We start from the raw sequence: 26,890 nt of genomic DNA, 5'->3' as shown, positions 1-26,890 counted from the left end.
CTTTGTAGACCAGGCTGGCCTCGAACTCAGAAATCCGCCTGCCTCTGCCTCCCGAGTGCTGGGATTAAAGGCGTGCGCCACCACGCCCGGCTTTAGATAGTCTTTTAAATGAACACATTGCCTTGGGATACCAAGGCGTGACATAATATGACCACTTCAAGAATTGGCTTGGTGGTTTGGCCAAGAAGGCAGGGGTTATACATACATGATGGTTTTTATGTAACAGTCTATGTTTTAGAATTTATGTGTTCTAAGTCTCTGTCCTCAACCCGAGGATATCGAAATGCTTGGCATCCTTGTTTCAAAAAAAAAAAAATCAATTGCCCCTAAGTTTGTGTCAGTGACTGAGGTGGTTAGTTTTTGTCCATTGCTTCATTTACATATTCTTGTGTGGTTGTGATATGAAATAGTATGTCTCCCAGCTTCTTCAAGATTGTGCTGGAACTGTGGGATCTTTGTGTTTGCATATCAAATATAGATTCAACCTCTTAAATTTCTACAGAAAACTCTGTTGAGGTTGCATAACTTCCACAGACAGTTTTGAGAGAACAGACATCAATATTGACTTTTCCAGGCTGTGAGCATGATGCATAGTACCACTTTAAATTTTCCTCTCAGTGTTTCTGAATAATTTCCACTATGAAGCTCTTACACTCCTTTTCCAAAGTGTATTCCTCTGGTTATGTTTCTACTGCTGTTGTAAATGGAATGTTTGTCGTTCTGTATGTGGGGGGGGGGGTGCATCTGTATATTTGTATATGTTTGGATGTGTGCGGGTGCCGCGCACGTGTGTGTGAGGCCAGAGGTGGTTGTTGAGTGAGTCTCTTGGTCACCCTCCACTTTACTTACTGACCTTGGAACTCACCTGTTTGCAAGCCTCGATAGGTGACAGCTTGTCTTAGGGACACTTTGCCTGTGCCTCCTGAGTGCTAGGATTATAGGCTGGCTGCCAAACCCACCTGTATTTTAAGTGGGTTCTTTGGTTTAGACACTTGCAAGGAAGCACTTAATTCATTAAGACAGCTCCCTAGCCTATAAATGTGATTAAAATAGATAGATGGGGGGTGATGGGGAGAGAGAGAGAGAGATTGCTTAGGAGAGAGATTGTTTTCTGTTAGTAGAGTCAGGCTGGCAAGTCTTTATTAGGTTCAGTCCTGTTCTCCTGACACTTAAGATCACTTGTCTCTTGATACAGAAACACCAACCTCTATAGGTGGTAGATAGCAACCAGTGGCTTTCTAATTTGCATTAAAAGAACCATGGAGGTTCAAAAGTGGAGACTGTGAGGAAAAGTGCTTTGAGATAATAGCTGCCAAAGAACTGAGCCACACGGCACCTTGTTATCCTGTGTCTTCCATGCCCGACTGCAGTGGTTAGTCTCAGTAGCTGGTTTACAGGTGGGTGTAAGTCTGCTATTCGGGAGGTTGGGAAGGGAATCTGAGTTCCAGTGGTTGCTGGGATTCAAACCCAGCTCCATCCACTGAACACAGCCGCTTTCTCTGAGTGACAGCTTGAATTGAGGTGGTGAGGCTGAGTGCAGTTAGGCTGAGAGAGCTGGGACAGCATGCCATCGCCTGGCGGTCTGTCCATGGTGTGCCTCGTTCCATCTCTCATCTGCGACAGCGATGGTGGGGCTCCAGAAAGACCCTAGGTGTGAAGAGTTAGCTGTGTGATACCGTTTGGAGCTTGCTAGTATTTCTTGTATGTTTAGCTACTTCCTTTTTCAGACAGTATTGTGGCCCCTCTTCTGGCACACACGATATCTGGTTATCCTTTTTCTGTTTGGCAGCCATTGCTGGTCTCTCTCCTTTGTCCTTCATACAGAGTAAAAAAGAGTAAACCAGGGCATCCTTTCGGGTATCGTATCATTTTGATTCTTGACTTCCAGCCCTTAAAAATGTCCTCTGCAGGGGCTGGAGTAGTGGCTTAGATACGCTGCTAGCTGTGCAAGCATGAAGACCTGAATTCAGATCTTCAGCACCACATAAAAACCAGGGGTGACCAGCTAGGGCTGTTGTGAGGCCTGCCCCCCTCCCCTCTTCTCTTCTCTTCTCTTCTCTTCTCTTCTCTTCTCTTCTCTTCTCTTCTCTTCTCTTCTCTTCTCTCTCTCTCTCTCTCTCTCTCTCTCTCTCTCTCTCTCTCTCTCTCATTATGAGTTTAGATTGATGCTTAGTGGTTAAGAATACTTGGTGCTCTTGAATAAGACTTGGGATTCTGTTCCCATTACCCATAATATCAGGCAGCACACAACAAAGTTGCAGGCCTGAATTGAGTTCCAGGGAATCCAGTGCCATCTTCTGGCCCCTTCAGGCACTACATGTATAAATGCAGGCAAGATGCTCATGCGTACACAAAATCAATAAAAACCCGTAAAAGATGAAGCTCTTTAACATTTGTACCTTAATTACCTGTTTCATACTCCATTAGGCTGTTCTTCCGATGTGCTAGAACCAAGGTGGAGGGGAAGCGGTGGTGTGGAAACGTCCCATGGCGGCAGGTAGGCATCGCCCATGTGTCTTCCACCCACAGAAAGCACCCCAGTCTGTATGATTGCTGCTGTCTGTCACACTGCCGCCAAGTGCCCTGAAGGGTTTTGTGGCTGCTCATTCAAAGAGCCACTGCTGTGGTCAAAGTTTGATTACCTACCTTATGTCTTACACAAATGTCTGCCAGTGTCATAAAAGCAGCCAGTATCCTCCTACTTAGGGAAGAAAGACTAACAGCCTCATCTTTTTGTAGATCAGTATTGACTTGACTTTGATATAAGCTAAATGTAAAGCCTCGGTTCCTAGACTGTGAGAGGAGGAGAGGCCCTATTCCTGTGTAGTACATGGGGACTGGATCTGGGGAACAGGCAACACTCGTAAAGAATAGAGAAATTCACATTGTGGCTGTGGATTCCTTGTGAATTTGGCATCTTTCCTTTTTAGATGCAGAAGCCATACTAGGCACGGACTGTACTTACTGTGTTTGCCTTTCCTCCAAAAGGACATTTTAGATACAAGGCAGCCCTATTTTATATTACAGTGTTTATTTTCATTATCTATAGGATCCTAACCCTAAAGAACTCGCTGTAACCAGTAAGCCTCAGCAGCCATCTGAGTCACAGCTTCACTCTCCCAGCCAGCCGAGAAACCCATTTAGGGTGCTTAACAAGAATCAAAAAACACTCGAAGGAAAACAGTTTGTCGAAGAAGGTGAGAGAAAGACAGCTGATAAGAAGCTGAGAGAAAACAACGAGCAGCTCTTGGATCAAAGGAAAGAACAGAAGCCCAAATCTAACTGCAGGATGGAGAAGGACCCCTCATCTGACCTGGTGGCAACTAGACAGTCTGGAGGTGACAGGGAAGAACAAGAGGAGAAATCAAAGTTCCAGCCCCAAACTAAGAAAGCTGAAGGAATGGCTTCCAAACAAGGCCATGGAGAGGTGCTTCAAGGAATACCCAAGGGTCCTCCCATGTCAGAGAGTGAGAGTCGAGGGGTCCCGAACAAGCCAGAGCCTCTGAGAGAAAAGGAGACCCAGCTTTTGGTGCCGAGTATTCCTGGTCAGAACCCAGAAAGCAAGGTCCAGAAAGAGGGACACGTCAGCAGGGAGCCCCTCAAGAACGGGGAGGCCCCTAGTGCACAGGTCACCCAGAAGGGGCTCGCTCAGGGGCCTCTCCAGGGACCGTCTAAGACTTGGAGGAGGCCTGCTCCCGAAGCACCAGCAGCACCTGGGCTTTGCTCGGGAGTGGTCCACCATGCCATCTCCAGCAGTGAGGACAGTGAAGATGATGGTGTTTCCAGTAGGCCAGGGTCCCCACTTCTCTTTGACTCGACTGTGGACTCACAGAAGAAGGGGAGCCTTCAGCATTCTGATCAGAGTGTGCAGAGACAGATGCCTGCTGCTTCAGCTGTTTCCAAGAAGGGAGCCTCCTCTGACCCAGCAGCCCAGCGTGCAAACCTAACAACACAGCTGAAACAAAAGAAGGTGAGTCTGCAGTGTATACTGCCCTTGCAGAAGACTCCAGTTCGGGTCCAACACCCGTGCCAGCTAGCTTCAAACCCCCTGTAACCTCAGCTCCAGGGGATCTGACAGCTTCTCTTCGCCTCGGGCACCTTCACTCACATTTACATACTTATCCACAGTTTCTGTGCATACAGATACACATAATGAAAACAAACAGCAGGCCAGTCTTGACTTGTGCTTTGTCTCTAAGGCAGTGGTTTTCAACCTGTGAGTTGGAACCTTGTTGGGAGTCAAATGACCCTTTCACAGGGATTGCCTGTGACTGTCAGAAAACAGACATTTGTATTAGGATTCATAGCAGTAGTAAAATTATAAAGTAGTAATGAAATAATGTTATGGTTGGGGGTCACCACATTATGAAGAACTGTACTAAAGGGTAGAAGCATTAGGAAGGATGAGAACCACTGCCCTGGGGTCAGGGTGTCCTGTGGGCAGCTGGGAGCTGCTCGCAGAGTTGAGTAGATTCCTGAGAGGGCTTTCTAGGTGACTGCTTAATACCTGCCTTTCCTGTGTTTAGACATAGGCTTAGTGTGCTAGCTCAGATTTTATTTTGCTTTTTAATCCTGGTTTTTACATTCATAATTAGAAGATCATTTTGAGTTTTGTCATGGTAAGCCAAATTTAAAAGTCTGAAGTTGTCCTTTAATAACTTGAGAGGCCAGTTCTGTTTGACAGGATCTGTTTTTTAGGGCACCCTGGCTGCAGTGAACATCCAGGCTCTCCCTGATAAGGGTGAGAAGTTGCTTAAGCAAATCCAGGCTTTGGAGGACGCACTCAGTGCTCTGGCTCTCTCCCCAGAACAAGGTATGATGGGGTTTGCCCTAGAGCTCAATGTTTGTGAACGTGTCAGACACATTCCGAGAAAGGTTGTGTTCATTTTTTCTGCCTTATTGTTGGCTTCCAGGCTTTCTCCTAATGATATGTGCTGCTGTTTGTAACAGCATTCCTGCACGCTGTGGTCTGAGCACAGCTGAAGCTCAGGCTTCTCTGGGAGGCCTCCACTGGCTGCATTTGCTTGCAGTGTCTTCACTTGCTTCTCTCACTTCAGTCTGTGTTCCCTTGTGTGTTGAACAGAAGCTAAGGATAAATGCAGTGCTCAGGAACCAGAGCAGAGGAACATCACCAAAGCTGCTGCTGCCCCTCTCCACTTAGTACCTCCCCAGCCCCTTCCCAGGCCCCTCATCCAGCCTGCAAGCTCTCTAGGACTAAAGGCAGGCCGCCAGGAAACTCCTGAGGGAGCCAGCCAGTGCTCAGGAGGTAAGGTTCAAGGACTCAGCCCCGCTGTGGCAAGCTGGTAAGTTATGTGCTGCCCAGCAGATATCTTTGCACCCACTCGAAGGGGAAGCCGTTTATTCTTGGACTGAAAGTTGCACGTGTGTTAGATATCTGATTCTCTGTAGAGTTTTGAATAGTTGTTTTAAGACTGAAGCTAGGGGCTGGTTACTGCCTTATGCCACCATGAACCCACCCACCGACCCAGAAGTCGGTACATAGGATACACAGACAGTATTGTGTATGAAAACCAACTTATTACTATGAGGTAGGTAGCTAGCAGGTAACATTTTTATTTCCCTGTATGAAAGATGGGGGGGTGGGGGGGGATGGGTCAGGCATGCATAGAGGCAGAGAAGAATGACCTAAGTGGTGACCCATGCCTTCAGACACATAGAAAGCAGTAACTCCCTAGTTAGCTAGATTTCTGTTGCTAACTTCCAGACAACTTTGCAGGTCCCTAGGAGAGTCTTGGTTTTTTTGGTTTGGTTTGGTTTGGTTTGGTTTACAGTTTCCTTGGTTTTGTTTGTTTTTTGAAAGAGGGTCTCACCTGTTTCAGAAGGCTGGCCCGGAACTTGCTGTATGGACCAGGCTGGCCTCCAAGCATTAGGTAAAGGAGTGACCCCCACGCCCAGTGCCCAGATAGAGCCTTGGGGGTGCTGTCTGATGACTGGGTTTGCAGGCAGGAGATTGGAGGTGAAGGGGGCTGGCAGCAACTAGGAAAGCATTGGCAGTTTTCTCCCAGTGATAACTGCTACAGGTGTAAAAAATTGAAAGGCAGCCTTGACAGGGAGTGTCTAATAGATGGGGTGGGTGGTATTTGAATTTAGGCCTCTCTTAAAGTCATTAGTTGGTCATATAGATAGCCATCTTGGCTGCTCAGTAAGCTTTTTGGGACCAAAGCTTATGTTACAGCATTATTTCATTACTTAATAGTGATGAAGTCACCTAGGGAGGAGACATTAAACTACAGCAGGTTATTGATGTGAAAGAACATGTGACAGGCTGGGCGTGGTGGCACACGCCTTTAATCCCAGCACTTGGAGGCAGAGGCAGGTGGATTTCTAAGTTCGAGGCCAGCCTGGTCTACAAAGTGAGTTCTAGGACAGCCAGGGCTACACAGAGAAACCCTGTCTCAAAAAAACCAAAAAGAAAAGAACATGTGACAGGTCTTGGAAAGAATTCTCCTAAGACAGTTTTAAGGGTTTCAGAACTTCAAGTTTCCCATTGTCTAGAAACCTTGTCCTAGAAATGCTTTCCCCCTAGACTTGGGAACCGCTTGGGTGTCTTGCCTGTGTGGGATGAGAGGGCCAGCAGTACAGTATGACATAGTCCACTGTGACCTGCATCTCAGGGATCAGCTTCCTGTCCTAACAGATGACTTCGTGGCTGGCTCTTCTCTTTTGGATTCAGAGGCCTTTGCTTCCAGAATCACTGCCCAGGATGACCTTTGTGGCCACTGCTTTTCAGAACTGAAAAATAAGTGATCAATCCCACCGACGGCCTGGCTGGAGGTGGACTCAGTGGTGGTGCTTGCCCGTCATATTCAAGGCCTCACATATGGTCTTCAGCTCTAGAAAAATATTATAGGTTGTTTTGTTCTAAATAATAGTTGTTTGTGTTGTTAAGGATCAGAATGGGAGTAGAGAAGCTTGTGAGACCAGGAGAGCCTTGAGGTAGGAGTTTTCACTCAGTACAGATTCATCATTTAGCAGATAATTATGTTTTTGAGGCTCTATCCAGAATACAGTACTTGTCTTGCTGTTTTTATTGGAGAGACAGGGCCTCCTGTATTCTAATTTGTATGGCATTGGGGATCAAACCCATTTATGTGAGTCAGGTACTACAGTGACAGTACTGCATCCCCAGCCTTCAGGACACAGCACTTGTGACATCTTTGGGGAACACTTGTCTGTCCTCAGGCCATATGAACCAACATCATCTTTACAATGTGTGGAAAATCACGAGTGAAGCCATAGATGAGCTGCATCGGTCGCTGAAGTCTTGTCCGGGTGAAACAGCAGTAGCAGAAGACCCAGCTGGCTTGAAGGTGAGCCAGGAGCTACAACGTAGAGAATCCAGCACCCCGGAGAGCACTGTGACACCTCCTGCAGAGAGATGCCTCAGTGGCTTCTGTAGTGGTTCCTTCTTTTTTTGTTGAACAGTAAAAATAGTAATGAGCCTTTCTTTTTTAAGTCATAGGCTATACAGTTCTCTAACAGCAAAGGATCTGTTCTGTGTGTTCAGTTGCTTTATGCTATAGGATGCAAACCAGTTCTTATGTGTAATGAGCTACTGGGGTGGAAATAAGTAAAACAAATGTCATCATAAGACAAAGATAAAAAGCACGGTCTTGCCAGGCAGTGGTGGTGCACGCCTTTAATCTTAGCGCTCAAGTGCCAGACGTAGGTGAATCTCTATGAGTTTGAAGCCAGCCTGGTCTCAGAATGAGTTTCAGGACAGTGAGGGCTACACAGAGAAACCCTGTCTCAAAAACAAACAAAAAAACAAGAGCACTTTGCAGAGTGACATAGGCCATGTATATAAAGTACATAGGGAACTCAAAATAATGGCTAGTAAATAGTTTTATACCTTAAAAAAATGCACATGTTTAGAGGGCAGAGAGGATAATAACAACACAGGACAATGAGAAGCGGTAGTGAGGAGTCAGGTTGGTATTACTGAGTGGTGGATGGGTGTGTGTCGTCACTCCCTCACTGCGAGGCGTAGGTAGTGCTGCTGAGAATAGGGAGAGTCCCTTGCAGTGGACCCTGACATTGGCAAATGAACTTAGATTTGAATGATTCAATAGTTCCTGTGCAGTAGTGATAACTATAAAGGTTTATGAATGTTGTGAAGGTTTGTTCTCGCCCAGAGCACAACATAAACTAGGGCACAAAAGAACTGGGAGGAAGTCAGTAGTTCAAGAGCTGTTGCAGCTTGTGACTATCAGTCCAGACTGGGCTGTTGAGTAGGAAGGAGAGTCAAATATAAGGATTACGAAAAGGAACAGGACGGCTAGTAAAAGTCAAGTGACCTTCTCAAGCTTGGTTGCAGGCAGTAAAATGTGAAGACAAAAGTGGACTTTTAGTGGAGACATGGACAGGAGCATCCTAGAGATGCCGAGTGTTAGCCATAGGGAAGTCTTCACCAGAGTGGACAGGTGAAACCAGCAGCTCATGGCCATAGAACATAAAGGGCTCACCTGTACAAAAGAGGAGACTGAAGCTGGGGTCCAGCATAGCCTCTTGTTAGGATTCATTCTGGCATTTGACTTATTTTGTCAGGTCCCCTTGCTACTGCACCAGAAGCAGGCATTAGCCTGGTTACTGTGGAGAGAAAGTCAGAAGCCACAAGGAGGGATCCTGGGTAAGTTTGGTATTGCTTAGCCACTATGTTAACTGTGCTGTAGTATGGGACTTGATGTTGTCCCACTGCTATGAGGAAGGTATATCCATTTTCCAGATGTAGAAATGTTAAGAGCTTGGTTAAAAACACATAGTGCACCAAAACAGGTGTTGGCAACCAACATTAGTAGCTGCCTCTGACTAAGGAAAGAGTTTGTTCCATGCTGGTCCCCACAGTCTTAGAAGCTGTGGAATATGAACCTGGGGACCAGCCTTTCCAGGAGCACAGACCATAGCCACAATTGCAAACTGATCATGACTTTGCTCTGAGTGTTCGAGGAAGCTAAGGCTTCCGTCTGCCCAGAGTTCAGAGATTTGTAATAGGACCCACAATATTTAGTCCATCCCACAGCCATGATGTACACAGATCAAAATCAGCAGAAGGCTCACAGGGCAGAATCCTGGGAGCAGTCTTCTGGAGTCTTCTCCTAATGAAGTCTCATGGGTCACACTTAAACCATCCTAGTAGTAAGTTGGAGGATGTTTCTAGCCACAGAAGCATTTTGGAAACTCAGTGCCCGGGGAGTTTTCTAGGAGCATGTAACATAGGCTAGACATACTGGTAGACAGCGAGAGTCCATCCTCCAGAAGGAAAGGCTGTGCTGGCACAGAACTACATCATTTATACAATGGTGTAGGCAGTTTGGAAATGTGAGAGCTCGCCTTACATGTTAGTTCCATGGGTAGCCATGGCCTGATGTTGGGCAGGGCGCTCAGACGTTGACTCACACACGGGCTGTCCATGTTGATGCACACACTGTGTCAGGCAGAGTGAACCGCTCTACTGCCGGGTCACAGTGAGGATGCTGAATGACTATAGAGGCCGGTGAGATAATCCAAGTGTCGCATTTGGTGTGAAGAGTAAGTCAGGTAATCTCAGTGGCTGGCACAGGGACTGTGTGTAATGCAAGAAGTGTCTGCCACAGCTAGTGACATGGCTCAGTAAGCAAACACTTGTAACAGCCTGGTGACCCAGGTTTGATCTTTGGAATTCATGTAAAAAGTAGAAGGAGAGAACTGACTCCACACATGTGCCTTAGCATGTGATACTTGTGTGCATGTGCACATATATGCATGCACACACAAATGTGTGTGTGTATATTTATATATAAATAAAATGAAGTGTTCAGTTATGCCTTGGATGGGTAAAGGAAGTGCATGACAGACTGCTGAACTGTGGCAGGGTAGAGTAGGTGATAGGATATGTTAGCTAGACATTTTTGATTTGGGGAATAACAGAAAAACCAGGCACCGTCATGAAACTGAAAGTCAATCCACTGTTAGATAAATCCACTGTAGCAGGGAAACTGAGGTAAAAGTAAGATCTAGCTATTTATTGTATGGTATCTGACCTCGATCTCCATACAAATAGCAGGAGGCCATCTTTTTACACAGAGACCCACGGGATAGGGAGCAGATAGGGATAGGGAGTAGGCCAATTTCTGCCAGGAGTCTTCTCTTGAAATCATGTTGATCCTTTGTTTCTTCTTCTTCTTTCTAGCGGATGATATGGGCTTAGGAAAGACTCTGACAATGATTGCACTCATCCTAACCAAGAAGAACCAGCAGAAAAGCAAGGAAAAGGAGAGAAGCGAGCCTGTGACGTGGCTCTCCAAGAATGGTAGATAAAAGCCCTTCTGCCATTCCCAACCTTATTTGAGCCAGCAGAGGGAGGTTTTCAAGCTAACAGAGGATAGCTTTGCTCACATCTAATTAATCTGTTATAAAACCAGTATTGCTTACTTTCCTGGATTTGTTCTTTCTTTCTTTCTTCCTTCCTTCCTTCCTTCCTTTTTTTTTTTTTTTTTTTTTTTTTTTTTTTTTTTTTGACTCTGGAGTTTTATTCAGTGGGTCTCTGGGTTTAGAAGTTGTTGTTGGGCCTCTTGGTGGTGCAGCAGGGCTGTGCTGTCATGGAAGCACTTGGTGGGGCTATGGTAACTTGAAGCCATGAAACTGCTTGATGCCCAGCTGGCTACAACCTCTTTTAACTTCATGATCTGGAAGGAGTGCTCGTGGGCACTGAACATGGTTTCACATATGTGTGAACATGGTGTGACCCCGCCAGTGATTGTTAGGTTCCCGTGCTCCCAGTGCATGTTGTGTGTGCCAGAGTGGGAGTCCTAGCACGGCCAGATGCCAAAGGTCTTCACATGCAGTGCTACTTCTCAAACACTGCCTGCAGTACACTGTCTCCCTGGAAGACTGACTTCTTCATCTTCTTCACCCGAGACACGAGGTACTAGAAATGAGGCCTGGCCACCGCGTGGTTGGGTGCAAAGATGCGCATTCAATACAGTGGTGCTGTGTGGCTCTTCAGGGTGGGCAAGCAGCGCCCTGCCTTGTACCCTGGAGTGTGCCTGACACCTTCATGGCAGTCTGTCCTCATTCGCTGCCATTCCTCCTGTGTTATTTCTGATGCTGGGTGTGCAGTTATAAATGACTTCTCCATTTTATTTAAATTTAGCTTGATCTGGGATTCAAAAAAGTTTTTTGGAGATAGGTGAGGTCCTAGAACAGATAGTTCAAGCATAGTAATTAGTGTTTTCTGTTGGTGCTGGGGATAAACTCCCAGGTATATCCAACTTAAGGTATCTTTTTAAAGGTGCATATTCTAATTGTTTCTTTCTTTTTTTTTTTTTTTTTTTTTCGAGACAGGGTTTCTCTGTGTAGCCCTGGCTGTTTTGGAGCTCACTTTGTAGATCAGACTGGCCTCGAACTCAGAAATCCGCCCGCCTGCCTCTGCCTCCCGAGTGTTCTATTTGTTTCTTAACTTGTTTTAAAAATTTAGCTTTATGCATATTTTATGTTGATACATGTTATCAGTAAATACTGTGTAAATTACCATGAACACGAACATAGTCCTGCTTTGTTTATATGGCCAGAAGCATGTAGCGCTCTCTCAGGGCCTGTGGTACACACTGCCCACTTTCCTCCCTGTCCTTAAACTCATTCTAAAATAAATAATTGTTTGGTTTAAAAGACCGTCTCTTCCGTTTTCTATTCTGTTTGCTTTGTGTAGAAATAAACCAGTAGTTAAAAGTACTGATTGAAGGGGTAGAGTCATCGCGTTCAAGGCTGTTCAGCGACTGTAACTAAGTATTGATTTCTTCCTCTAGACTCCTCTGTCTTTACTTCCAATGGAACACTGATCGTCTGCCCTGCTTCCCTGATCCATCACTGGAAGAACGAAGTAGAGAAACGTGTGAACAGCAACAGACTCAGAATCTATCTCTACCATGGGCCAAACCGGAGTCGGCACGCAAAAGTGTAAGTCGGAAGTGCCTGGACATGTCTGCAACCCACACAGGGAGCCCGTTTGCCTTTCTGCTTGCCCGATTCTTTGGGGCTGGCTAGTCATATGTGTGGAGACTGAGGACAGTTTTCAGTCTTATATGTGTCAGGCAGGTTGCGCTCAAACACACCTCAGGGTTTAGTGGTTTCACTTTGCCATTGCTGGTCACTCCCTAGTGAAAGCTGCAGTAGGAGGAGCTTGCAGTGCCTGAGTTGCCTGAGGTGGCAGCCACATTCCCTGGTAAACCCTGGGGAACGAGGAAATGTCAGGGTCTCTCTTGGGCACTGAAGACCTGAGGCTAGAACTCATCTTCCATTTCCCTGAGTGTAAAAGGAAGCACTTAGTCTTATGTGATATCTTGGTAGCACTCTGTCAATTACTCGCTGTGGGCTGTGTGGATGTAAGTATCCTTATGACTGTATTTTCATATAGAGACTGTTCAGTAAGGTTAAATGAAAGAGTTTTACATGCAGAATTGTTAGACTTAGTTAACATTCTTGAAAGGGGATGCGTGGGAGGGAGAAAAGATCACCCCAGATGGCAATCTTTAGGTTTTGGATTCTGGGGTGTTTTTTTGTTTTTATTTCTAGTGCTAGGACTCAAATACCTTGAGCATTCTGAGTAGGCACCTTAACACTGAGTTACAGCCTGTTAACTTGAAGGAACTTCCAGAGGACCCAGGTTCAATTCTCAGCACCCACATGGCAGCTCACAACTGACTGTAACTCCAGTTCCAGGAGATCTGACATCCTTACACAGACACACATGCAAATAAAACACTAATGCATGTAAAATAAATGAATAAATAATTTTTAAAAAATCCATACCTTAATAAGAACCTTTGTGTGTAAATAATGTAGAAAAGATGAACTGAAAGCGTACTACATTTTTCTGCCCAAAATTAAGTTAATGGGTTTTTACAAATCTATTGTAAAGTGGTAGCAAGAAGGTACCATTGGCATGGGGTTGACAGTGCTTTGAAGAGTTCTTTTTTCTTGGAGACCTGAGCATCACCTACTTCAAATCATTAAATATCAGTTTCCAGCCCTGACCTACTTTCTATTCTGATTAGGTCATAGCAAACTTAATATGACTACAGCTAGACATTTTCCTTTCTGACTCACTGGATGGTTGCTGGAATGAACAGTCTGTATAGGAAGAATGATCACATTAGTAAGAGATAGGGAAGTCTAATAGAAAAGTCCACCTCATATTTCACACATACACAGAGAGACAGAGCTCACATGTGTACCAAGTACATAATTAGTTGATGTCAATTCTGCTATTCTGCTATCTTTCTTTTTTTTTTTTTTTTTTTGTCCCTAAGTTTTGTTTTGTTTTTGCAGTACTGGGAAATAAACTGAGAGCCTTGAGCATCCACCCTATCCCTGAGCTATTTTTTCTCCCCACTCCCTAGGCCCTTTTATGAAGAAGCTGCCTCTGCCTCTGCCCCTGGCGGGTCCCAGGAGGAATTGTTTACTGTTCCCTTTTTGTATCCATGCAGACTCTCTACGTATGACATCGTGATTACTACTTACAGCCTTCTGGCCAAGGAGATTCCTACAACGAAGCACGAAGGAGAGGTCCCAGGAGCAAACCTCAGTGTGGAGGTGAGACTTAGGGGTGCAGGGAGGTAGAGGAAGGGCCACACATAGTCCTCCTGCCTGGAGAAGAGTGCTCCAGGCAGCCCACCTGTGGGACTGAGTCCCTCCCTCCTCTCCTTTCTATTCTGGACAAGCACCCAGTGGTAAATTCGTACTTGGCACAGAGCTCAGCTACTTTTTACCAGTAAAGAAACATACACTATAACTGTGGTAATAATAATCACACTTGAGTGCCAAAGAGCCTCACGTGCTATTTTTATCTTAGACTATATGGAGTATACGCTAATATGCTGTTCTTTATGTTAGACTGTGTGGAGTATAAGCTCATGCACTGTTCTTTATGTCTTTATGCATCAACCTGTTACTGCCTGCCTTTCTTCTACCTCCCAGAAAAGAGCTTTGCAAATAATAGGGCTACAAATGGGTCAGAAGCTAAACCATGACCTTCTTCATTTGTAGGCAGAGTCAGGAATCCTGTCAGCTGTTTCACAGGCTTTCTTGTACAATTTTGAGGGGATTTCTGTATTCTGGGTGATTTATAGAGTATCATACCAGCTCAAACCAAGCTAAGTGCTTTTCTATGGCTCTAAGAGAAAAACCCAAATTCCATTACGTAATGTCTCAGGTGCCGTGTGGTGCTGGCCTCTCTCTCCTCTCTCCCCATCTGCGCCTTCCCTGAGGCACTGCATCTTGTGTGCCGTCACCCCTGCCACCCTCTGGGCTTCCCTGAGTAGTGTGCTTAGCTACCTCCTTTTTCTCAGGAGCGTTTCCTAACCAGTTTTAGGAAGCCTTTCTGAACTGCTTTCTCCTAGGCATTTGGATGCGTGCCTCCTGGCACCTTGTGCTCACATGGTTATAGCTCTGTTCAGTCAGCTGGTGTGGAGGCTCTGCTGGGTTGGGGGGAAGCCTCCACTGTCCTGTATTGAGTGACTTCTGCATAGACCTTATGCTCTCATGACATTCTTCTCTCTTGCTAGAGTTTGGGCTCCTGGAGGGTCTGAGATGGCCTTTCTGGTTTTGACTTAGCATCTTACACTTAAAAATTGGCATATAGGAAGTTTTAATAAATTGAGTAAATACTTTACTGACTAAGCGAATTTTCAATCTTATACCTAGTTTATTCCTGACTAAACATTATTAATGGTGCTGCTGAATGTGGGTGGAGAGAATAAATGGAAACTCGGGTATATTCTGTTTGGAGTGACCACTTATTTGAACTTTTTGAGAAGTTCTGTGCTTGGTTTCTAACCACAGTTCAGTGGAAGAGTCTAAGTAAATTAGAGGCTCTGAGTGGGCCCTCAGGTTATGTTCCCTCCTCTTGAGGACACGTGCATGTTCCCACGCTGGTATTCATGATCCTTTGTTCCTTCCAGGGTATCTCAGCACCTTTGCTTCAGATAGTCTGGGCTCGGATCATTTTGGATGAAGCTCATAACGTGAAGAACCCTCGAGTACAGACATCCATTGCTGTGTGTAAGCTCCAAGCCCAGGCCCGGTGGGCTGTCACTGGAACCCCCATTCAGAACAACCTGTTGGATATGTATTCACTGATGAAGTGAGTGACCTCTTTGGGGTCACATTAATGTGACCTTGTCCCTGTTTGTAACCCTTCATCATTATTTCATGCCTTGGGATGAAGCTCTGATGTGTCCAGATTATCTTGTGTGGCAGGTGGCCAGCTTTAAAGGCAAAGAATGAATATTCATGATAAAGTATTAATGATTCTTAGGTTGATAACAGTATTTTATGCAGACATATGGAGCAGCTTGAATTAAAGAAAACTAGGGTCACTGTTCTTCAGTCCTGTGGCTGCTTTAGGCTGCTTGCTTTAAAATACATGGACCGGGGCAGGACTGCAATGTATTTGAGGCAAACAGAAAAGAATGCTAACTTTTAAATGCTAACTTTTTAAAAGTGAGCCCATAAAAGTCTTTGGAATTTCTTTGCTAACATTGATGATTTAGTAATAAATTCTAGCTGTTCATTATACATCCTGTTGAGGCTGTTTACATTGTTCCTGTAAAATGCACAACTTTACAGTATGATTTTCCTTACTGACTTGGGCTTTTGGCCTGTCAAGCAGACACTGCTGTGGCTTTCATTTTCAGATGGGATGGGAGCATAGTGCGACAGTTCTGATTTGTTTTCATCTGGTGTCTTCCTTTGGACCCTAATACATCCTCTCCCAATCTCCTCTCCTGCTTTGTCTTTCCTGGCCCTCCAAAAGGTTTCTCCGCTGCTCCCCATTTGATGAGTTCAGTCTTTGGAAGAGTCAGGTTGACAATGGTTCAATGAAAGGAGGGGAACGGTTAAGCATTTTAACCAAGAGCCTTTTGCTGAGGAGAACAAAAGACCAGCTGGATTCCACTGGTAAACCTCTGGTAACCAGATTTCTGCCTATCCCCAGGGAGGCCTGGGAGGGAATGTGATCTGGACCTCAGGTAGACCACTCAGTGTCAGGAGCCTCCGTTCCCTTCTGAGGAGACTCCTGAGAGCAGTCCCTGGTTCTGTGCTAGCTCAGTCATTTCCAGGGAAGAGGGGACCGCAGTGCAGAGACTGGTGCAGCGAGCCAGCGTGCTAGGGTGTGCTCTGAAGTACTCAGTGGTTTACAGAACTTCACAGCAGCCTCCTTTCCCATCCTCCAGGTATCACTGCCTGCACGTAGATGCCAGCTGCACCGGTTAAAGCTTTCTGAGGATGAGCGGGCCGTTTATGACATCTTTCTCGCAAGGTCAAGGTGAGTACAGGAAGAAGCACCTTCTCTATGCTTTGTTTTTCCTTTCTTGGCTGGGGAAGAATCCAGGCTTATATTTCCTTAAGTTTCACATCGAATACTAATGTATTACATCTCATTTTCCCGAAAACCCCCCAATTTTATAGTTCTTTTTAATTTCTTTTTCCCTTCCTCTTGTCTTATCTCTGTCTCTCCTACACACTGAAGGCAGAATTTTGACCCCACTTTTATTTGTCTTCTTTACCTAGCAATCAGAGGGTATAGAATCTGTCTGCCCCTTTGGGGATTGGATAATATATTAGATGATGACTCTCTTTGGCCTTTGACCTATAACACAGCGTCTCACTGGAATTTAAATCCCAGCTTTGGGATCGCACTGTTTGCTCTCTGCACCTTGTCTAGAACTCTTGCCATTCTTCTCCTACTCCTTCCCATGGGCCGCTTTCTGTTTGCAGGAGGATTGTGCCTTTTGTCTTTTTATACTTTATACTTACTATGCATTTTTAGGGTTTTTGGTTTGTGAATAATAATAATTATTATTATTTTGCTTATGACCCATGTTTGCTGTAAGCTGGGTATCATTTAGCCAGTACATTCTCTATCCTGCCCAGGCCCCGCTCCAAGGTAAGAGCCTGGCGCTAGTGGCTGTAATGTGTGCATTCTGACAGGTCAGCTCTTCAGTCCTATCTAAAGAGACAAGAAAATAGAGGCAGCCACCATGGAAGAAGCCCTGATAATCCATTCAGTAGAGGTAAGCCAGGGAATATTCAACTATGAATAGCTGAGAAAGGAAAGTGGGATTTCTAGCCCTTAAAATAACAAACAGATTATGGGCCCTGGGTATCAGAGAGACCACATTTTATCAAAGCTTGTTAAGCCAGAGAAATACACACTGATCTGAAAAATGTAAAGACTTCTTTTTGTTTTCTAAATCTACATTATTTAAAACACAGGCATGCATGCCTACAGAGAAACCCAGTATTTCTTTCTTTCTTTTCCCTCCCTCCCTCCCTCCCTCCCTTCCTTCCTTCCTTCCTTCCTTCCTCTCTCTTCTCTTCTCTTCCCTTTCCCTTTCCCCCTTTTTCCCTTTCCCCCTTTTTCCCTTTCCCCCTTTTTCCCTTTCCCCCTTTTTCCCTTTCCCCCTTTTTCCCTTTTTTTCCCTTTTTCCCTTTCCTTTTTTCTTTTTTTTTCGAGACAGGGTTTCTCTGTATAGCCCTGGCTGTCCTGGAACTTAGTACTCTGTAGACCAGGTTGGCCTCGAACTCAGAAATCTACCTGCCTTTGCCTCCCAAGTGCTGGAATTAAAGGCCCGCACCACCACATTTCATTTGACTTCATAAAAGTATGTTTTAGGGCTATCAAGAAGGCTCAGCTGATAAAGGTGCTTGGTGCCAAGCCTGATGCCCTGGGTTCAATCCCTAGGCCCCATAGTGTAGGACAACTTTTACAGGTTGTCTTCTAACCTTCACATGCATGCCTTGGCACACATAACACCACGAAGGTTTGTTTATTGAGTTTATTGAGTGTCAGATCAAACAGTGTTTGACTAGCTTGACTCAGTTCTTCCCCAGAGCTCCCCGTTTTAAATCCTGTACTGTTTCCTAGACTTGTCCTCTCTCCTTCCAGTGGCTCAGGAGTTTGGATCCAGTGTGTCTCAGCGCTGCACTGCGGCAGACTCCCAGAGACCCAGCACCGTCCATGTCCTGTCCCAGCTTCTCCGGCTGCGCCAGTGCTGCTGCCATCTTTCTCTGCTGAAGTCGGTGAGAGATGCCCCATCTGTAGTCACCTCCACAGGCGGCTGTAGCTGGGCTCTGCCGTAGCCGGGATCCTATGTCAGGGAAAAGGCTGGTCTGCAGCTCTCTTTTGTGGGATGGAGAGAAAGTGCACTTCTTCTGCTTTACTTTATATTAATGTTTATTAATGCTCATGAGTTCCATGACAGGATACACTTTTGTTTTATTTTGTTTTAGACCAGAACTGACATTTTGTTAAGGGAAACATTTGTGAGTGTTTTGTTATCTCAGAATGTCATAAAGCTTTGGGAGTTACTGGTGTTCAGTACTGGGGCGTATGAAAACCCAAGCACACACTGGGAGGTGCTTTTGTACTAGGTGCAGGTGTGTCTAGGATTCTGATTAACTGTGTGCTCACTTCAGAAGCTTAGACTCTGAAAACAATGACCAGGTAATCAGTCGGCAGGTTTTTAACACAGGGCCTTTTCTGTAGTGCCTGAGATAAGTCATTTTACTCTCAACTGTTGGAAATCAGCAGGTAAGAAGGCTTGCCACCTCCACTGCCCTGTGTTCCCATCTCCTCTCTTTCTTCCAAGGCTCTGAACCCCACAGAACTGGAGAGCGAAGGCCTTGTCCTGTCCCTGGAAGAACAGCTCAGTGCTCTGACCTTGTCCAAGGTCGATGTCTCAGAGCCGTCACCCACGGTTAGCCTTAATGGCACATGCTTCAAGGCGGAGCTTTTTGATGACACACGAAGGAGCACCAAGGTACTTTTGTCACCTGTGCTTGATGACAGATGATATTACCTTTCTCCCTATGTTGAACATTGTGCACGTGGGAAGAGCTTATGAGAGGAGAGTTAGAAGGTCAGATCTTAGATCCCCTTTAGTCTTAAAGCCTCACTTGGTCAGGAGAAGCCCAAAGCCTTCATTCCCTTTTTGAGCCATGTGGGGCTCAGGGATTGAACTCCAGTCGGCAGGCATTCAGCAAGCACAGTTTCCTGCTGAGGCACCTTGCTGGCTCTTGGTTAAAATTTTAGAACTTGAGCCTGGGTATTTACCATAAATAACTGGAAAATCAGAGGCCTGTATGCGAGCAGATTATATGCTCTGGCATCATTAGAGTTAGCTGCTGTGGCCTTGCCTAATGCTTGGGTAATGTTCACACGGCTTCTTAACACAAGGCCATGAGTAGACTCAAACCATGTTAGGCTTCGTGTACACAGGGAACAGCTTAAAGCCAGCAAAGCTCTTTTGCTTTCTTCTGTGACTGTCAGGCTAGAATCTTGCCTCTTCCAGCAGTGGTCTAGCGGCCAGAAGCACAGGAGGGAACCAGACATGCATGTGTTCGGCTCCTCAGAGGATCTGGCGTCCTGAAGGCAAAGGACGGTTACTAAGCAATGGTTGTGGAGTGTGATCAGAACCATGGCACTGGAATGTAGTCCACATGAAGTTGGGGAGGCTTTCAAAAGTAACACCCATCATACCCCAGCAACATGGCTAAATGAGACCAGAACAATGACAGTACCAAAGAGACATGCTAAGGTGGAAGAGAGTCTCCTGGGGTCCTAGCCCTAGCAAAGAAGTACTGGCAGCCCAAGACTGCTGCTGAGAGACGGAGCAGTCTCTCCCAGTTCCAAGTGGTTAGCTCTAGAATCATATATATACAAGCCATACTAAAGAGACTAAGTAGGCCACACTTATATATTTATGTAAGTATAACAATAATAGAGGCCATTAGTGTAAGAAAGAATTGAGGGTGCGTGGGAGAGGCTAAAGGTAAGAATGGCAAAGGAGAAGTATTAAAAACTAGAAGAAAAGAAAAATCTACAGCAAAATTTAAAAAACAAAACAAAACAAAACCATGACATTAAGCTGGCATGGAAAATGATACTCAAGCAGAGGGACCAGATGTGGCCTATCGGGTAAAGATTTCAGCATGATTGACATGTCCTTTGAGGAGCGCATAGTGAGGGATGAGCAGCGCAGAGGCCAGAGCAGCACGGACACAGCAGGTAATATTGGACTCGTAGGCTTTATCCTCATTAGGATGTCATAAGAGGAGGAGGGAGGACTGCTTACATTTACAAAACAGCTTTCCAGCTGCAGGAGAGGGAGTAGTCAAGCCAGGCCAGAGCATAGAGGCTGTCCTGGAAGGTGCTTCTGTCATTCAGGGAGAGAAGAGAAAAAGCAAATGACCTAAACTGCGATGTTATGTGGCCTTTCGCAGGTGTCTTCTCTGCTGGCAGAACTGGAGGCAATCCAAAAAGGCCCAGGGTCCCAAAAGAGGTGAGCGACATCTCACCACTTCTGCAAGGGAAGTTGAGGATCTCAAATCTTAGCTTAGGTCATGCCCCACAGAACACACACAGGTTATGGTATAAATTCCCTAACTTCTAATTAAAATACTGTGATGTGTTTTGAGTGAGATCCCTGGCTTACCCCAGCCCTGAGGATCTAGATAAGGTGACATCTGAATAGTGGAAGAACAGAAGCTTGAGAGGGGAGCAGGGCAGGGCAGGGCTGCTGCTGAGCTGCTTGCCTGGGGCTTAGAGTCAGGCTTGTGTTGTCCTTTGCTGTGTGTCATGTATAGTGTTAACACATGCACACAGATATGACTGTATTACACAGATACGTTTATAGTCATGAAATAGTTCCTTATAAAATGGTTGAAGCTCTGGTTAAGACACACGTCGGTGGTCACAAGATGAGTAGCTACTGCCCCTTTCTGCAGGACCACAGGTCCAAGCAAAAGACAGCAGACATCATTACTTAGCCTAGCCAGTCCTTTTTTTCTAAGTAGCACCAAATGAGAGTGATGCTTAGAAACAAATGGATTATAAACTTACACCAGGACCTTAAATCATGTGCCTCTATTAGCTTCATGCCAATACTGGGAAAGCTCTTAAGAAGGTGACAGACTTTTAGCCCAGGGCTCCGGATGCTTCAGTTATGACTGGATACTCCCATTGGCTTAGGCTGAGGGGTATCCGGCATTCGCAGGGGTACATATCCGAACAAGGCGGGCAGCAGGGAAGAAGAGGTGAGTGCTGCAGCCTCCTGAGAGGTCTGCCTCCTCCAGGCTCTGCCTCATACCATTCACAGCTCCCTCCCACACACACTGCCACCCCACGACACCCTTTACACACAGGTCCCAGGGGGACACTCTCCAAAGCACAGCATGGCCTTGCCGGTCAGGTAACAAAGTCTTCTTGTGTACATTTGTAACTAATCTTGAGGCTAGTGGGTTACAGCCCACAGGGAGACTGCTTAGGCCTTTTAGTTTTGTTCTCTCCTCTCTAGTGTCATTGTCTCGCAGTGGACCAGCATGCTGCAGGTAGTAGCACTGCACCTCAAGAAGAACCGACTGACTTACGCCACCATCGATGGCTCTGTCAACCCCAAACAGAGAATGGACTTGGTAGAGGCATTTAACCACTCCCAGGGACCTCAGGTATGAATTGGGCGCAGCACACCTGTGCAACCAGGAGCGAACTCTTCTTAGTTACAAAGCAGCAAGGTGTGTGTAGCAGCTTACCTTAAAAAGTATTCAGCCCTGATCCCTCCAGTGTTTGTAAGTTTTTAGACACTTATTGCAGATCTGTGCCAAAGTGCACCAATGATCTAAAGAGAGTAACTTAACTGTTACTAAGTAAATAAGCTGATGAGTCCGCAGGGCAGGCTGGTGTGGGAGAATCTTTGCAGAGCAGGAAGCCTTGCAGGGTCCGTGGCTTTGATGGGAGATGTGGGAGAACAGGGCCCAGGCATAGTAGGGATTTCAGAAGTACTAGCTGAATGGAAGGAAGGATAATGTAGCTGTGGGGACATGGTCTCAAGACTAGTTATAATTTAATGCAAAGTCAACCACCCAAGGATCTTAATTACAGTGTTCACATACTTTGGCAGCTGACTCTCATGTGAGATGGGGGAATTTTTTCAAAGGTGAGGTATGAAAAATGGCAGGTTAATGATGCAAAACATTACACCATGGGGAAATTTGAAAGGAATGTGTTCCTTGTGTGTTTTGACCATTTTAAACTAGAGCTGGAAAGATGCTGGTTAGCTCTCTGTTTCTACAAATACTCCCTCCCCCCAAACACCCCCCATAAAGAGACAGGGCTGCTTTGGGCTTGTTTTGGAGGTTTCAGTAGTCTTGCTTTTAGGCTTCTTCTTTTTTTTTTTTTTTTTTTTTTTTCATAGGTATGACTTTATTTTTTTTTTAATATTTTTTATTACATATTTTCCTCAATTACATTTCCAATGCTATCCCAAAAGTCCCCCATACCGCCCCCCACTTCCCTACCCACCCATTCCCATTCTTTTGGCCCTGGCATTCCCCTATATTGGGGCATATAAAGTCTGCAAGTCCAATGGGCCTCTCTTTCCAGTGATGGCCAACTAGGCCATCTTTCCATACATATGCAGCTAGAGACAAGAGCTCCGGGGTACTGGTTAGTTCATCATGTTGTTCCAACTATAGGGTTGCAGATCCCTTTAGCTCCTTGGGTACTTTCTCTAGCTTCTCCATTGGGAGCCCTGTGATACATCCAATAGCTGACTGTGAGCATCCACTCCTGTGTTTGCTAGGCCCCGGCATAGTCTCACAAGAGACAGCTATATTTGGGTCCTTTCAGCAAAATCTTGCTAGTGTATGCAATGGTGTCAGCGTTTGGAAGCTGATTATGGGATGGATCCCTGGATATGGCAGTCTCTAGATGGTCCATCCTTTCATCACAGCTCGAAACTTTGTCTCTGTAACTCCTTCCATGGGTGTTTTGTTCCCAATTCTAAGAAGGGGCATATTGTCCACACTTTGGTCTTCATTCTTCTTGAGGCTTTTAGGCTTCTGTTCTGGGTGGGTATCATGGCCGGAGTGTGTGGAGGGAAACAGCCACACATCTCGGCAAGGAGGTAAAGATAGAGAGTCAAGGGCCAAAGGAAGTGAAGATCAATGATACTGACCCCATAAAGGTTCCACCACCTTTGATCTAGTGCCAGGATGGGGCCAAGTCTTTGCCGCTTGGCTTTTGGGGGAACTGAAGACCCAGACTGTAGTAGCTGCACTATAAGGGCAGTGCAGTTCTGGGGCTGAGCCCAGGGCCTTGCACACCCAGCGCACCTTTCCTCCTTACCGTTTACCATAAGATAGGGTGGAAGTTTAATGGCATGTTTCCATTCCAAGGTCATGCTGATCTCCCTCTTGGCTGGCGGTGTTGGACTTAATCTCACTGGAGGAAACCACCTTTTCCTTCTGGACATGCACTGGTAACTTGAGGATGCTCCTGTCCCAGGATCAGGGAGGGCAGTGGTCAGAGGGCAGCAGTATGACTTTTAGAAAGTCATGGTGACATTCTGTATGTCCCCATCTGTGTGTCATGTGAGGCTGGCTGACGTCCAGTACTGCTGAGGGACTGTTTCATGGCTACTTCATGATTTTATTGTTCATTAACTTAAAAAAAATATTTAACATTATTTCTCCTTAAAACAAGCAGCCAGACGGTGGTGGTGATTATCTCTAATCCCAGCACTCGGGAGGCAGAAACAGGCGGATCTCTAGAGTTCGAGGCCATCCTGGTCTACAGAGTGAGTTCCAGGACAGCCGGGGCTGCACAGAGAAACCCTGTCTCAAAAAGCAAAACAAAACAAACAGAATATCAAGGAGTAGAGTTTTGTTTGATTTTTTTCTCATGACTAAGCTACATCACTAAGTTTGATGTCGCTGGAGTGCTATTTCCCAGACATAGTTTTTGAGGACTCAGGGAAGTCACAGCCTTAGATTAGAAACCTACCTCCAGAAGGAAGAAGAGGGGTTTTCTAGTTGTGATGGAAATGCTTGTTATATCTAGCCTTTGGCTTCCTGATGTGTGTGCTGCCTGCCAGTCAGTGCCTTGGTATGCACACCTCCTGGTACTGGACAGGTGAAGTCACAGTGTCTGGCTAGGTGGAGGCTCCCAGTGCCAGGCTCTGATGTTCTGCCTATGCAGACTGGGGTTGCTGTTGTAGGTGGGCTTTGTTTTGCTTGCTCTGCAGTTCTGGGGCTGAGCCCAGGGCCTTGCACACCCAGCGCACCTTTCCTCCTTACCGTTTACCGTGAGATAGGGTTTCACTAGTTGTGCAGGCAAGCCTGGTCTTTCCATCCTCCTGCTGCAGCGCTATAGATAGTTGGGATGTCAGGCCTGCACCACGATACTTTGTCCCGGGCACTCTTTCCAGGATGATGTGCCTAATGCTCCACGCAGCCTTAAATGGTGCAGAGGCCAACTTGCTACGTCTGTGGAGAATGTGTGGGTTTACTTAGGATCCTTATATACACAGAAGTGAGACAAACATGCTAGTAATCACACCAGTCTTGAGATGGAGAAATACCACTCCAGTTCTAAAGAGGGAGGATGAGGTTAATGTACAGTTGATAATGAGACTTTATAAGGAAGAGAACAAATTATACCTCTTTGACTTCACTGAACACTAAAGTTGAAAGAAATATTTGAGACTCTTAACCAGCTCTTACGCTTCCAAGTAGGTTCCGAAGCCTGGTATTATAGGTACTATGTAGCCGCTGGTTGCGGCTCGGTACCCTCCACAGTCAGTGCCTCCTAGATGGAGCTGACACTTCAGGAAGGTCTCAGGCTCTGCAGGGCACCTAGGTTTCTGTTGCATATCCTTTGTCTTACGTTGTTTTCTTTTCTTTTCTTTTCTTTTCTTTTCTTTTCTTTTCTTTTCTTTTCTTTTCTTTTCTTTTTTCTTTTTTTTTTTCGAGACAGGGTTTCTCTCTATAGCCCTGGCTGTCCTGGAACTCACTCTGTAGACCAGGCTGGCCTCGAAATCCACCTGCCTCTGCCTCCCGAGTGCTGGGATTAAAGGCGTGCGCCACCACGCCCGGTCTTACGTTGTTTTCTTAGGCCCCCTTGAGAATTTACGTAATGACGACTTTTAGCTAAAAAAAGCATACAAAAAAGGACTGTCGTTTGGACCTGGCAGTAGGCTGTTGGCGTTTCTGAGTTATATATCTCCTCAAACAGGAATCCCTCACTTGAAGACCAAGCTTGTGACCGGATTTACCGAGTAGGACAGAAGAAGGATGTTGTCATACACAGGTGAGCAAAGGCACCAGGCCCCTTCTCAGCATCTCCCTTGAGAAAGCCTTCCCTGGAGAGTATTTTCATAGACTGTGAAGGGCTTGGTGATCAGCACTGATGATGTTGTGCAGGCATATCTAAGGAACTCTAGTCAGGAGGAATCAAACTGTCTGAGGTAACCTCGCTGGCCATGGCCAGAGAGCAATTGTGTGTGGGGATGAGCCACAGCTCACCAAGGAGGCAGCTGTGGAAGGCGTCCTTCGTGCCCACCCTTTCCTTGTGTCTTTTTTAAAAATTTAGTATGGCATAATCTTAGTCATAAAGAAAAGTTGCAGACGATGCCGGGGCCTAGCAAACACAGGAGTGGATGTTCACAGTCAGCTATTGGATGTATCACAGGGCTCCCAATGGAGAAGCTAGAGAAAGTACCCAAGGAGCTAAAGGGATCTGCAACCCTATTGTTGGAACAACATGATGTACTAACCAGAACCCTGGAGCTCTTGTCTCTAGCTGCATATGTATGGAAAGATGGCCTAGTCGGCCATCACTGGAAAGAGAGGCCCATTGGACTTGCAAACTTTATATGCCCCAATATAGGGGAATGCCAGGGCCAAAAGAATGGGAATGGGTGGGTAGGGAAGTGGGGGGCGCTATGGGGGACTTTTGGGATAGCATTGGAAATGTAACTGAGGAAAATATGTAATAAAAATATTAAAAATTTTAAAAAAAAAAGAAAAGTTGCAAAGAAATTACCATAAAGTTCCTGTGTGTGTGTAGGTGGGTGGGTGTGAATGTTGGGCATGTTGGAGGTAATCAAGTTCGGTGATAATTGGTTTTCCCGTCTTTAGCGCTCTTTTCTGCTCAGAAGTCCCAAATCTCTATTTTTAGTTCCACTGTCTCCTAAGTGTCAACCTGGGTATCCAGATCTCTGCTAAACATCTAAGCCTAGCTGTGCAGGTCCTCATCCATCTTCATTAGTTTGTGTGCTCAGATACCTAAGTGAACATTTACTGAGCACCTGAATATGCCAAGTGTAATTACACCCTCCAGGATAAAAAAGCCAAGCTGAAACCTTTGCTTCCTCTGCCTCAGTATGTGCATGTACACTATCTGGGTAAATAGCATCCGCTTATCTAGCATACGGACAGGAACTGGACTCCTTCTTCTCCCTCTGCCCAGGCCAAAGCCTTAGCTGTGCTTTCTAAACTTGTAACTATCCTTTCCTTCCATCCCTGCTGCCAGCTCCCTTTCCAGCTCTGCTGATTCCTGTCTTCTGCATTGCCAGTAGAGGGCTCTTCCTGAGTCATCTGTCTGCTGGGACATGTCACACCTTCAGCAGCTCACTCCTGTAGACTTACTCTCAGTGTCTTCAGCAGCTCACTCCTGTAGACTTACTCTCAGTGTCTTCAGCAGCTCACTCTTGTAGACTTACTCTCAGGGTTTTGGCATGTCAGGACAACCACTAAGGATCTGGCTCACAGCTCCGAAACTTTGCCACCAGCAGACTTGACTGGACAGCAGGCTCTTTAATTAAACATACCACGTTCTGAAGCTCGGCCAGTTTGTTCGTGTTCTCATTCCCTGGGGGGTGTGCCTACTGTATCCTGTCTAGCAAGCCCTGGTCATCCTACATGCCTCACATTAAGGATTAACTCTGATGGAGCCTTCCTTGACTGCTCTACACAGACTGCCTTTTGGACCCTGGACACACTCTTGCTCGGTCACTTCCCATAGGGCATAGTATATATATATATATATGAGAGA

General features: G+C 45.8%; 1 protein-coding gene across 2 annotated transcripts in view; it reads left to right on the top strand.

Annotated features, from left to right (window-relative positions):
* Ttf2 (transcription termination factor 2) overlaps nt 1-26,890 on the top strand; it is a 31,808-nt gene that overhangs the window by 3,267 nt on the left and 1,651 nt on the right. The window contains exons 4-22 of one of the 2 annotated variants that reach the window (XM_021158771.2): nt 2,428-2,497; nt 3,050-3,970; nt 4,699-4,813; nt 5,084-5,266; nt 7,204-7,331; nt 8,569-8,650; nt 10,190-10,309; nt 11,805-11,955; nt 13,485-13,590; nt 14,958-15,139; nt 15,812-15,965; nt 16,230-16,321; nt 16,987-17,069; nt 17,945-18,078; nt 18,648-18,818; nt 20,281-20,339; nt 21,354-21,504; nt 23,233-23,315; nt 25,070-25,144. In XM_021158771.2, coding sequence (XP_021014430.1) covers nt 2,428-2,497; nt 3,050-3,970; nt 4,699-4,813; nt 5,084-5,266; nt 7,204-7,331; nt 8,569-8,650; nt 10,190-10,309; nt 11,805-11,955; nt 13,485-13,590; nt 14,958-15,139; nt 15,812-15,965; nt 16,230-16,321; nt 16,987-17,069; nt 17,945-18,078; nt 18,648-18,818; nt 20,281-20,339; nt 21,354-21,504; nt 23,233-23,315; nt 25,070-25,144 — 3,060 coding nt within the window. The remainder of the gene's footprint in view (nt 1-2,427; nt 2,498-3,049; nt 3,971-4,698; nt 4,814-5,083; nt 5,267-7,203; nt 7,332-8,568; nt 8,651-10,189; nt 10,310-11,804; nt 11,956-13,484; nt 13,591-14,957; nt 15,140-15,811; nt 15,966-16,229; nt 16,322-16,986; nt 17,070-17,944; nt 18,079-18,647; nt 18,819-20,280; nt 20,340-21,353; nt 21,505-23,232; nt 23,316-25,069; nt 25,145-26,890) is intronic. The other variant, XM_029475500.1, reaches the window with a different exon arrangement.

This window comes from Mus caroli, chromosome 3, assembly GCF_900094665.2.
Source record: "Mus caroli chromosome 3, CAROLI_EIJ_v1.1, whole genome shotgun sequence".
Taxonomy (NCBI): Eukaryota; Metazoa; Chordata; class Mammalia; order Rodentia; family Muridae; genus Mus; species Mus caroli.
The sequence above is the reverse complement of the archived record's forward strand: the minus strand, read 5'-3'. Positions and strand labels throughout refer to the sequence as shown.